This window comes from Polyodon spathula, chromosome 1, assembly GCF_017654505.1.
Source record: "Polyodon spathula isolate WHYD16114869_AA chromosome 1, ASM1765450v1, whole genome shotgun sequence".
NCBI lineage: Eukaryota > Metazoa > Chordata > Actinopteri > Acipenseriformes > Polyodontidae > Polyodon > Polyodon spathula.
The window spans coordinates 8,160,964-8,174,024 of NC_054534.1; the positions used below are offsets into that span (position 1 = coordinate 8,160,964).

The 13,061-nt window shown below is 39.1% G+C and overlaps 1 protein-coding gene across 4 annotated transcripts; it reads right to left on the reverse strand.

Annotated features, from left to right (window-relative positions):
• Positions 1-60: 60 nt before the first annotated feature.
• LOC121313460 (ribosome-releasing factor 2, mitochondrial-like) lies at positions 61-13,020 on the reverse strand. Of its 4 annotated transcripts, XM_041246024.1 has the most exons (21): positions 12,543-13,020; positions 11,158-11,267; positions 10,304-10,376; positions 10,140-10,188; positions 9,941-10,038; positions 9,457-9,582; positions 8,895-8,983; positions 8,578-8,666; positions 8,178-8,238; positions 7,473-7,658; positions 6,032-6,112; positions 5,527-5,675; positions 5,063-5,203; positions 4,496-4,595; positions 3,551-3,734; positions 3,054-3,130; positions 2,657-2,795; positions 2,137-2,322; positions 1,666-1,781; positions 798-980; positions 61-704 (listed from the first exon to the last, which is right to left on the reverse strand). In XM_041246024.1, exons 2-21 carry the CDS (start codon positions 11,212-11,214, stop codon positions 573-575), a joined length of 2,316 nt encoding a protein of 771 aa, XP_041101958.1. In that variant the 5' UTR covers positions 11,215-11,267; positions 12,543-13,020; the 3' UTR covers positions 61-572. The 4 variants fall into 4 exon arrangements, 3 of the variants coding, with proteins under 3 accessions (XP_041101958.1, XP_041101947.1, XP_041101968.1); XM_041246013.1 differs by lacking the exon at positions 12,543-13,020 and having other exon boundaries at positions 11,158-12,370; XM_041246034.1 differs by lacking the exons at positions 11,158-11,267; positions 12,543-13,020 and adding an exon at positions 10,491-10,702.
• Between the last annotated feature and the right edge of the window lie 41 nt (positions 13,021-13,061).

Consider the following 13,061-nt stretch of genomic DNA (forward strand, 5'->3'; position numbering starts at 1 on the left):
CCAGGCATCTGCAAGTATAAACAATCGCATCTTTCAATTGAGGAGACCCATGAGGTAGTGTCTGTTTGTATAGTTATTTAATAAATAAATAAATAGCAATCTGCTCCAGCATTGTATAAAACTTTCTAGATACTACAGTAGATACTGAACTGCACTTGCAAGATGAAATTAAAAAAAAAAAAAAAAAAAGATTTCACATATTCTAAACACTTGTGTCTTCATACTCATTGAAGCAGTCAGTTGTTGGGTACCGCCAGCACAGCACTGATTTGATGAACAGTGTTTAAATTGCAAAGTCATTATTTTCTACTATCAGCACTCTTGTCAGTCTTGTCTGATCAGCTGTTTTGCCCATGACTGAAACTGATTGCAGCAGAAAGATGGGATTTCGTTCGGCAACATTGTTTAAGTAGTATTTTTTTTTTTTTTTTTTTAATAACAAAATTCACATAGAAGCCCAGGAATTTTTTTGAACAGGCGTGTCTGCTTCAAGCTTCTCCCAGGATGCGAAACAGGTACCGTCTTTACAGGGGAAACATCTTGACGGTCCCGTTATCCCAGTATTCTTGATCTCATTCTGCCAGTCCTGTCATCCTGCTGACAAGTGCGTTTTGATCCTGTAGGTTCATTGCCTCATAGCTGGACAGTGCCAGCGTGAAGGTGGCTGTTCCGGAGGTTAAAGTGCGGAGAACAGTCGAGTATCCCTGCACAGTAAAATGCAAGAGTCACATTAAACATTATATATGCACTCAGTACCTGACAGGGCTTGCATTGGAAGCTGTCATTGAGGAGCTCACCATCATGTCTGCTAGTGGAACAGATGCTAGCACCACTTTGCTGTCTTGTCGGCTCTGGATTTCGTGAATGCTGCCCCTCCTCTGTGCCAGATCTCCCAGCACAGTGCCCAGGTGCTCTTCACTCACTGTAATCTCCAGGCTCATCAGTGGCTCCAGGATCTGGCTCCCTGCTTGCTTTAGAGCCTGTGTGTATGAAAGCAGCAATCCATTACACACTGCCATCAACAGACAGACTGCAACTTTCCTGACAATGTCATTCCAGGATGTGCTGCAATGCATGGTGTACATAGTGACTTCTGTTCTATATAAGCCACAAATACTACTGCTACTAATAATAATAATAATAATAATAATAATAATAAGGAATACAAATATTTTTACAATTTGATTAAACTGTGCAGAACCAGTGCCAATGTTCCTTATGTTTTTTTTTAAATAGTTTTTAGTTTTGCTCTGCAAATGAAATCAATTGATATACAAGTTTAAACCAGTGTAGTTTTCTTTTCTCTCCATAGTATTGCTTCATAAGCAGGGGTGATCATTCATTCACCGTATTCTGTACAGCGGGTCTCGGTTTTAAAGGGCTGTGCAGTATGTAGGACTAATTTTGAATACTAAAATATTCTGTAGTCTTAAATCTGTAAAACTGTTTGCATGAGAAATCTGTGCCAATGTATTGTGTTCTCATACAGTAATAACATGCAGTAAACACAGAATGCTTTTTGTTGAATCATTTTTTTTCTTCTTAATTTTAGTTTTAGGTATTTATCACAAATAACCCACATGGCATGCATAATTCCAGGTATAGTACACTGGACACAACAACAAGTTCTGTACATATAAAATATTTGTATTAAGGAGCTCTTACCTTTTGCATGCAGCGGGAGATGCAGGCAGAGACCATTGGCATGGATGTTCCTGCTTGTATGTGCACAGACTGGATTGAGACGACCACATCCTGCATCGGGAACCCCAGCAGGGGGCCTGGAAACACAGCCCGTTACAAGCACTAAGAGGTGGCTTATTATCCAATTTCACTATCTTGTATTGAAAAATAAATAACTATGCACTTAGATATAAGACATAAACAGTATTCATTTACCAGTCTGTTCGCTTTGAATAATCTTTCCTTTTCTGCATTGGAAGTCTGCAGTTATCTTTCCTAAATCTGCATCCAGGTCTTCAGTGTTGAAGAGCTCATTATCCAGGATCTCACAATCTCCTGCTCTTGTATCATTTGCTTTCAACATTGATAATGTAAGCTGAGCATTGTCCTTTATTACAACAACAGAATGGGCATGTAGATATTAACTGCAGGCCACCCAAATGCTTCCGTTACCTTGGAGATAAGAGCTGTGTATTCCGTTCTTCACAGCGTCCTTCACGTCCTGGGCAAGCTGCTCTGCAGTGTCCGAGTAGCTGATGACTGGGAGCGAGGCTGACCCCTCCTCCCCCTCACAGGGGCTCACTGCCAGCTCCACACTGACGAAGTGTCTCTTATCCCCGATTGTCCTGTCCAGTGTATCTGCACAGGAACAGAGATGCTTTTTAACTTTCTTCACTTGCCTTCAGCGTGGTCCTCAAAGCTGTGTCAGGGAGACCAGAGTGTTGTGCGTGCAACAGCAGCCGGGGTGCAATATGGCAATTATCATGCAGTACAAGAGGAACAGCAACCACTGCGGTCTTTGAAATATCTAGTCAATATCTGTCCCAAATTGTAACAATAAAAATGAACAACCAAAGGACCTTCACCAGTAGAAAAAGGGACCCTGTGACATGAGTAAGAAAAGGTGAAAAATGAACTGCAATACCCTGGTTAGCACTCATCACAAGACAGTCACACCTGAGTATTGCCTTACCTGCAGCGGTGCTGGAGTTGAGGATGGTTTCCCGGTAAGACACCTGCAGAGGTCCCAGCTGAGTCTCAATCCCATATTCCCTTCGGATTCGATCATGAATGATCTCAATGTGCAGCTCTCCCATTCCGCACAATATAGTCTAAAACAAGACCAAAGCACATACAGCAAACTTTAAATAGGGTCATTCTTACAGTAAATCGCTGTTTTATTTTATTTTTTTCTTGAAAGCTCCAGTCTGTTTAGCGATCAGAGATCCTTCTAGTGGTCACATGGTTTCACGACACCTTCTTCCGAGTACAGTAGTGTACTTTCTAGCAAACTGTCTCTCTTGCCCTTCTGATGGCTGTGTTTTAGCATTAATTACTAGCGTTGTGTTAGTAATGAATGCCACCCTCACCTGCCCTGAATTTGGATCAGTCTTCACAATCAGACTGGGGTCTTCCCTCTGCAAGTTGTTCAGGGCATGGTCCAAGTCTTTTCAGAAACCAAAACAAAATGATATGAATACAATCTAGAATCATAAATTCTGGTTATGTCAAACTGTTGAGTTATTCTTATGTATCCACCTTTTATTGTACTGTATTCTCAACAAATTCAATACAAAACAACACTACAGCACAGTTTAGGAGTAACACATTACTTTCCTCACAATCACTTCTTTGGCAGACCTGCTGTATCCAGTACTTTTTATTCCCTATTTTGCTTAATTTAGCTTTTCTCTTGAGTAAAGGCATTTTCTCATGATTAAGGCCCTAGAAGAAACAACTACTTGACTTGAGTTGAATTTAAGTATCTGGGTTTTTTGGGGGTCATGAAATACATGGTGTATGCTAAGGAACACACATGATACTAAATACACATGAAATTGATGTAGGCATCAGATCCACACACTACCTGCTTGCTTGGCCATTGAAGGCGGCTCGATAGTGCAGAAGAAGACAGGCTGTGGGATCTCAACCCCTGCCAGCACCAGGCTCTCTTGGGCAGAACCTCGCTTCTTCCCATCGTTCTTTCCTGCCCGGCGGGCAACAGCGGCCGCAGAAGATTTGGAAGAAACAACGGTGTCCCCGGTGGCAGTCTAGGGGATAATGTGCACATGTAAAACTGGCTGCAATCCCGCGCCACTTGGAAGTACATTGTGGTGGCTCCACAATCAGATGCCATGTGCGGACAGTGTGGTTGCTAGCAACTTGATTGTGCAAATGCTTTGTGCAACAAGCTATGCTGCAAAAGGTGAGTCTCCCTAAGAAATGAGCTTGAACCGGCTGAGATTGTAATTGGAACCACATGCAGTGTGTGTGTGTGTGTGTGTGTGTGTGTGTGTGTGTGTGTGTGTATATATATATATATATATATATATATATATATATTATGCAGTACCACTGGAAGTCCATGTATATTTCAGTACATACATGCAGTACCACATACAATCACGCAGCATAGCTTGGGCATTCTTTAAAAGGATTCTGACAGGAAAGTTCTGAGAAAGATGGGCCCCAAGACATTGTGATCAAGAAGGAGCCATTGCTTTTCAATGACAGTTTTAGAAGGCAGAATAAATAAGTAGAATTCATGCCCAGTGGTGATTGAAAACAAAGAGGCCCTAAATATCCCATCACCATGAACACTTGGGTGTAAATATTATGTTATGATGCATTAATAAATAGTTTAAAAAAACACCTCAATATGAAACTTTATTTTAATTTTTTTTAGAAGTTATTAAAATGATGAAACTCTTAAAATAATGTAACTAAATGACAGCCTGTTGTAATTATCAATTTAAAGTGAGAAAAAGGACATGTGTAGATCATCCATGCGTGTGACTATTCACTGACTTGCCTGCTTCAGCCCCACAGTGAGGGCAATGTTTCCAGCAGTCAAGGAAGGGATCTCTATTTGCTGGTCAGCAAACGGGAGCAAGAGGCGACTTATCCTCTCCCTGCACGGGTTCAACAAACAAATCAACCAATACAGCAATATCAGAAGATAACAGATGCATAGGAATGTTAGGGGCCTTGGTAAAGGCATGTTTCTGAAGCTTGAAACTTGCCATGTATACAGGTATAGTGAGGAGGGGTCATAAATGACATCATTAAAAGGGTGCGTTTTGGAATCTACAAAACTGAAATGAATGCATTGTCCGGGGTTCAGTTTTATCAATCTCATTGCAGCCCAGAGTGACACAACGCTGTTCAATACAATTGTCTATTCTATGCTATACCAATAAACATATATGTGACACCACTAATATTGTTTATTAGTTTCATTATTTCTTACACCGTCCACGGACTTCAGATGCAGTGAATGCACAGAATTCTCTTCTACGGAATGATTAATCATCCAGACACCAAGGAATGGCATGCTTCATTGCTGCGGGCACTGTGTACAGAGGAGGTGCGTACGTACGTGGTGTTCCTGTTGATATTGTAGACGGCAGACTGGGGCTTCATGGTCCCAGAGTAGATGCGCACAAACACCAGAGGCCCACGCTGTTTATCATGAATAACTTTGAAAGCCAGGGCGCACAGATCATCCCCGTACCACTGCCTGCAGGACAAAACAGAACCTGCTCAACTGGATACAGTCAACAAGACCACTCACTGTTCAACACTACACAGTGTAGAGCAAGGTACTTTTACACAGGAAATATATATGCAGAGTTATATCAGTCTGGTCACTATTGGTATCTGAAACAGTTTACTGTCTTGTATTGTACAACTGAAAAATACTACACAATATCAGTAATGATGCAATATAACGGTATGTGAATATGTAAAAACATGCTGTGTGGGCAATAGGGTTAACCCATCAACTATGACATGGAAAAGCATGTCTCACTGCTTCACTCTGCCTTGCTTATGGATACTTACAAGAGCTCATGGTGGCGTTCGTTGGGAGCCGGCAGATACATCGTGATGGCATCCAGTAACGGCTGGACTCCTTTGTTCTTCAGAGCACTTCCACAGAACACAGGCACAGCTGTACGAGCCAATGTGACCCGGCGAATAGCAGCATGCAACTGTGTACAAGGGAAGCACCACAGGCTCAGTCCATCAGGGGATCACTTGATTAGTCTAGCTTAACATCACTCCGGTTCAGGGTACAGATTGAGTCATACACATATTAAAAATGAACTTGTGACCGCAATGCAACACAGAACTAATTAGAGGCTGTACATACGGTGCGTTTATACAAAGTGAAAAAGGCAAGCTGAAAACAGGGCTTAGTTAACCAGGGAAGCAGACGTACCCTTTACACTTTGATACACAATTATATTAACTCTGGGCTTCTTTTGAAACAAGTCATTTTCCAGTTTATAATACTTTACTATATTTAAGTCCGCCTCCTACTGTTTTGTTTTGGAATGACACTTACTTTTACAAAGGGCAATGCATCCAAATTCTCATTGAATTCCCCCAGAACTAATTCTGCAAATTCGTCATCTAGGTCAGCTATCTGTAGTGATTAAAGGAAGAAAGCAATTAAATATTGTTTAATCACTTAAAAGGGCCATTCCATAAGTCATCATTGGCTAAGTTTATAATGACTTCTGGCACCCAGAATGGAATGTTCTTTTCTAGAATTTTGATTTCATCATACAGTCATCGTACTATACTTTTCTAGAATTTTGTTTTCATCATACCGTCATCGTACTATACTTTTTCTAGATTTTGGAAATGTAGAGAGGGAAGGCCAGTTTTGTACGATTGACATCGGGGTAAAATCTGTCAAACATAAGTATCAAATTGAAGACTCCCCATCTTATTGAGACAGAAGTACACTTCCTAATCTCCTGTAATCCCACTGCAAGTCCTGTGTTCAGTAATACTTTTCGCAAAACTTCAGAACAAACAACACAGAGCTACATCAGTGCTTCCCCACCAGTGTCCAAAGTACGTTATTAGGAATTTCACAACAGATGGCTTGAGCATTTCACCAAACCTACATTTTTGCAACATCGTACCACACTCATACAAAAGGAAATAAAAGTTTTGTTAAAAAGATGAAGTTGGTTCCTTCGTGCTTTTCCACCCACATAAAAAACAACAAGACAGGAAAACTAAATTAAAGATCGAAGCCATCAACACCTAAGCAATGACTATGACGCTCACACAAACATAACCACTGAGTCAATACCTACACAGGATTTACTGTTCCAAACCAAGAACAACAAGGACTCCAGATTACACACAGACACTCAAAAACTCCTTTTGGGGGAGGTGGGGGGTGGGGGATCAAGTAAGACTTGTTTTTAAATGATTGTTGTGATACTGTTGGGATTGACTGTCAGAAACATGATTATTTTTGCTGATACCACAATTAGGGATAATATATATTTTTTAGTATAATAAATAAATCAAGACTAAACAAATGATTGAGTCCTTCACAATAATCAGTTATTGTTCAAAATATATGATATTGGATAATTCTGTGTCAAATGGACAGATGGGTGAGCAAAAAGAGTGGAAGCAATTCACAGAGATCACAAAGCTGGAAATCTCAGCAGGTATCAAACATTACAACTTTTGAGAGTCAATCTCCCACAGTAGGGAAGCTTGGGTCATTTGCAGGCCTAAACAAGTATATTAAAAAACATACACTAACACTTTGTGGAACCAAAAACATGGCTATTTCTAAATTCTGAAAGCTGTGTGTGTCTTGGTGGAACCAAAAAATGGCCTATTTATAAATTCTATATATATATATATATATATATATATATTATATATATATATATATATATATTATATATATATATATATATATATATATATATATCATGTATGCATATTAAATATTTACTTTGAAACTTTACTTGTTCTATTAGGGTACTTCTTGCATCTCTGGCTTCTTCCAGCAAGTCAGGATCATCTGCAGTGGTCAGGGGTCTCCTCTCAAACACTCTCCCATCATCTCGGCCTGATTTGGGGCTCCAAGTGATCTTTTCATTGGTAACTAGATCCACCAGCCCTTCGAAGGCTTTGCCAGTTCCAATGGGTAGCTGGGGGATCACAAACATTAGTACACACTTTCAAACCACAGTATATGGCACACTGATCTTGGGCACTGAGTTGCATTTGATTTCCTGTCTTGGCTAGTTTAGCCTACAATATAGAGTCCACGATTAACTCTTACTACAGGGAGATACCCCTGGGGCACACAGTTATAGAGCTGGCTCTATTAACCTTAACCTTACTTACTGGAGACGTGAAACAAGAGCAATGTGCAGTAAGAGCGCCAAAACTGCATGACTGGACTGTAGTTTTTAATCATACATGCTCTGCAAAAATGTGTTCAGCGCTGTGAGTGGCCCTGGTCTTGAAAGACACTATATACATGCGTAATGTTGTTGTATTTTTCACTGTATTGCTGTGTGATGTAAAATTACCTCAAGTGTCACCTTTCAAATTGCTGCTTTTGTAACACATTACAGTTCAATTTACTGCCTAGAACTCAATCACACAATTAGATTCTTCAGCTTTTACAGCTGTTTTATCTAAACAGTTTAATGTCTTAGTACCTGTAGAGGGAGAGGCTTGACCTTTAGTTTCTGGCTGATGCTCTCAATTGAATACATGAAACTAAAAAATAAATAAAAAACAGGTACAAGACACAAATATTTATCACACACATCACGATAAAGCTCATATATTATCATAGACTTTTACACTCTTTGTCATGCAATAAAATGTAACAGAACAGATAGCAGACCTTAAGGGTAAAACTTACCCCTTTGCTTCTATTGATTGACTCAGCACATTTTCAGTTACTGACTTTACTGTAGTTTGTTTGATAAAATAAGATTACAATAACAGAGGGGTGGAACCATTATTGCAACTTTCATTATACAACAAAAGCACCCTACCTGATCCTCCCAGCCAAGATTTCAATACAAAAACTTTCCATGTGCATTGTGTTACCTGGCTCCAGGCTTGTCCATTTTGTTAAGGAAGCAGATGCGCGGGACATGATGCTTGTCTGCTTGTCGCCAAACGGTCAGCGTCTGTGCCTGCAGGGGAAAACAAACACTACAAAGTGATGTTCAAATTCTGCACCTTTAGGTGATTTATAGCCCTCTGCCCTGGTGTGTATTTCGAGATCAACCAGTGCTGGTGTTCAACAAAGGTATGCACTGGATAATTGCAAATCACTGCAAAGTGCAAAATAACATACCTAGTAAAACTGTTTATATTAATCCCATTGAAATACAACAGCACAAGACACAGCAGCTTCTTACCTCCACACCAGCAGAAGCATCAAAAACAGCTACAGCACCGTCCAGCACTCGAAGAGCCCGCTCAACTTCAACTGTGAAATCCACATGACCTGACAAAAAACAAAATACACAAACTAGAGGCAGAAGTGTTTTTCAGTGGAGGGTGGATCTGATTTGTTGCACTGCTTTTCCTCTAGTATATTGAACACACAGGTATGCTGAAGGTGATACTGTCTTCTGTTACTCTGAAGGTGATACTGTCTTTTGTTACAACAGCAATGGACAGCATGGAGATCTGAGCCTGATTCAAGACTAAATATCTTCCTGATCAGTGTTTTGAGCTGGCCGTGGCAGAAGATTGAGCGTTTCACATGGCGAGTCTGACAGCTGTGAATTACAGTACATGGCACCACTTATACCTTGTGCAAGATCGTTATGCTCACCAGACAAGCTAACAGCCTCTACCGGAGAGGGTGTCTCAATTGCTTATGTACTCTGTAAAGCTGTGGGGGTTTGAATCTGTTTAAGTAATATTCATGGTTTGATTAATGACTCTTAATCCATGTTAAAGCTCAGTTGGTACCTGGTGTGTCAATCAGATTAATCCTGTGGTCCTTCCAGTCAAAGGTGACAGCAGCTGACTGAATGGTAATCCCCCGCTCTCTCTCCTGCGCCATGAAATCTGTCACAGTGTCGCCATCATCAACATCTGGAGGAAACAAAAAACTTGTTCGCACCCTTTCATTTACTGCACCTTTAGCTGTAATATAAATCCAAGCACTTAATAAAAAGCTCAACTACTGAAAATGGTATCACTAGAATATTAGGACATTTTAGGTTACAGTCCTACTGCATTTTACTAACATGTTTTCAATATTCCTACACATGGAGGGAAGTTTAGACTGTTTTTTTTTATATCTATATATTAAATAAATATCTTGCTCATGGAATTTGATATATTGTCAGCACTGGAGACTGCTGGCCTCTCTCTTTATGCACAGAAAAGGAATGGCATAACATCGAGATCACATGACTCTTTCATAAGCCAGTAATAAACAGGAGGTCACCTCCGAGCGCCCGGGTGTATCCTGAGTAATAAAGCATTCTCTCTGTCGTCGTGGTCTTTCCTGCGTCAATATGAGCCATGATACCAATATTACGGATTCTGTGGAACAAACAAAACTTACCTTAACTACATCCACAACATACAGAATAGAATATTACAACAAAATAATGCTCAGCTTAGTACTGTGTAAAAGTACTTACTTGGCTATGTCTGGACTGACAACTGTTCTTGCAGACTTGACGTGATCCCCTGTAAATTTAAGAAATGAAGATTCCATTAATTGTACACAATACACAAGTGATGTACACTACTGTCTCGTACACATACTCTGCATTTTCTAAAGCAGTACTTATTGTAGAATTACCTGGAAAGGAACTGTAATTTATTTTCTCTAGAAATCTCCATCTGGACCAAGTTCGAGTCCTGGCCTTCCAGCACTGTACACATTTCAATATAAGTGAAGAGAAAATTATTACAAAATAGTGTAGGTAAAACAAGAATGTTATTAACATAAATCCCCCACCATCACTGTAATACAAAATCAGAGTTACCAGAATCACAAAAAAGTAAATCCCTATGACTTCCATCTTCTGTTTGTACTGTACAAGTAGGGCTTGACATTTTCAGGTTTTACTTTTGATCACATGATATCCCTTTAAACTTATTTTGAGCCAATTCTTTTTCCTAATTAAACCAGGAAAAAGCTGTTAATTACAAAACAATGTTACTTGTTTTTACCTTCATAACTGAGCCTGATTCTGTTTTGCTTAATTTTTATTTCAAACAGACATGACAAATTATGTTAATTGCTCATCGCTGATCCTAACTGCATTTCATTCTTGCAGTCGCCTAGTTTATCGTTGTGCTTAGTACTCGTTTAACAGAGTTCTCCTGACAGATTTTCTTTTCAGCATAAATTAGCCTGTACGGAATGTTCATTGACAGCAAGCCCATCAATTAAAATGTCCTTGATTTGTAGCAAAGAAAAAAATTCTTAAACCCAGTCCAATTAGTAGTTTTCTCTTTATTAGCATGCAGAGAAACTGTTAATTAACATTTAAAGGCAGGCAACTGTATGTATGTACAGAACTACCCTTGCCACTATACTGCTAACTCCGGCAATATGACCCCTAGAGGGGCATAATAAACGTGTACAGATTTTAATCTCAGGTGTCCGAGTCACACATTATAATAGTGTTAATTGTTGAGTGACCTTACCCCAGAATGGATGCTGGTTGACGTGCAGACCTTTTCTACAGCTAATCTCAGCAGCATTTCAGCTTCTCTTAAATGCAGTCCCTCTGGATGAAAAAGTGCTTAAAGCAGAGCTTACATGAAAGGAGGATGAAGGATCAAGTCACAGTTCAGAGCTATTGTCTTACTGAGCTCCAGTTTTAAAGACACATGCACAGAATTTCACGACAACCAATTACTGAACCTTCTAATTCAGTCCCTAAAACCAGGCAAATTAAAAAATGACATTGCAGTTGGGTCTCCTGTAAATAATATATAATAAGCACAAAACATAACTAACACAATGGTGTTATTGTTATTATTATACATCTTGTACTGATTAGAAAAAAAATGCTTCTGATGTTCATTATTTATTTTTGAAGGGGCGTGTTATTATGGGAAATTATGGGATGATGCACCCATCAGTGAAACGTCAAGGTTGTTTGGCCCTATCAATGTATGTACTGTGTCTGCATACTGATGCTATTGATTTGTAACCCTTAAAACAACCACCTGCTCTGGGTTGCCCAAGCATCACTTTATAACGAGCATACGGCTTGTTTATTACTGAAATACATCACTGTCACTTTACAGGATGACTGTAATAAATTACAAAAGTATGACCAGGTTGCAAATGTGCTGAGTGTCAGCTACACTTGAGGAGTTGAGGCTTGGAGCAGGAGACACTGAGGATGCCACTGCAAAACTGAAAGTGCAACATCTGTTATAATTGTTTATATTCTGAATTTCAACAAAGCGTGTCTTGCTTTATACCACAGAATACTTTAACTTGGTAAACATGTAGATACTGTATGTACATAAGTCACAATATAATTTGTATTTGTCATAAGTCACTGCTCATGACTAAAGGCTTCATTTTCAAAGCGTTCTCTAACTTTTTTTTTTTTTTTTAAGAATTGTAATGTTACAAAATGAGATACAAAACACATTGAGCGTGCTGAAGAGAAACTGAAATATTTGTCCGGCTTTAGTTCTGTAAAATTAACAGGTGTTTTAACTCTTTCAAAAAAAATAGGAGTTAATTAAAGACTGGAGTGAACGGTTTGAACATATCGCCCTATAAGTTCCACGACGTGATTGTGATCTCCCATGCAGTTCACTGTAACGATGTTTCGTTGAAATGTGCTATAACGAACAGAGTTCACTGCTAACTTATTGTACTCTATGTAGTTTATATATATATATATATATATATATATATATATATATATATATATATATATACAGATTTCTAATAAAGCATACCAGTGTACAATGACAATGACATAACAATGTTTGATATAAATTAATAAACCCCCATTCAGATTACTCTATTGACCAATTTGACTGTAGCTGTATAGTTGTCTTACCGGTACAGTTTTCCGACTAGAAACTAGTCACCGTCCTGAAGCATCCGGTCAGGTTATGATTTTTTTTTTTTTTTTTAAATAACGATTTCGATATTGTACCTAAATGATTATGTTTAAAATTCTTGAATAATTATATTTCATAAAAGCGATAGTCCTTATAATTTATTCTCCATCTACGTTATCCATGATACTTAACGATAACGTGCTCTTCCAATTTCTAACCCCGACATCTATCCAACATGTACCGTAGGAAGTGTTTCTGAAAAACGCATCCTCCAAACTCCTGTACCACAAGCAAAAGAAGTTCCGCTTACAAATAGGAATATTGCGAACATGATGAACACACATTTAGGAAACTACGTATAATATTTCATACATTATCCAATCCCTTTCTCCTGAGAATAAGACTTTCCAATAAAGCGCAAACGGTTCCAAATACATTATGTTTGATGTTGTATACGACTCTTTCCCGTTGCCGTGCATCATTTACACACATCCTCCTCCTCCTCCTCCTCCTCC

Bases quoted from the DNA above. Each gene is read 5' to 3' on its own strand.
- LOC121313460 (XM_041246024.1), bottom strand. From the start codon at position 11,214: ATGCTGCTGAGATTAGCTGTAGAAAAGGTCTGCACGTCAACCAGCATC. The intron at 6,113-7,472 runs GTAAAGTTTCAA...TAATCACTACAG, and splicing joins GAAGTACCCTAATAGAACAA to ATAGCTGACCTAGATGACGA. The intron at 1,782-2,136 runs GTAACGGAAGCA...CTGTGTTTCCAG, and splicing joins ACACAGCTCTTATCTCCAAG to GCCCCCTGCTGGGGTTCCCG.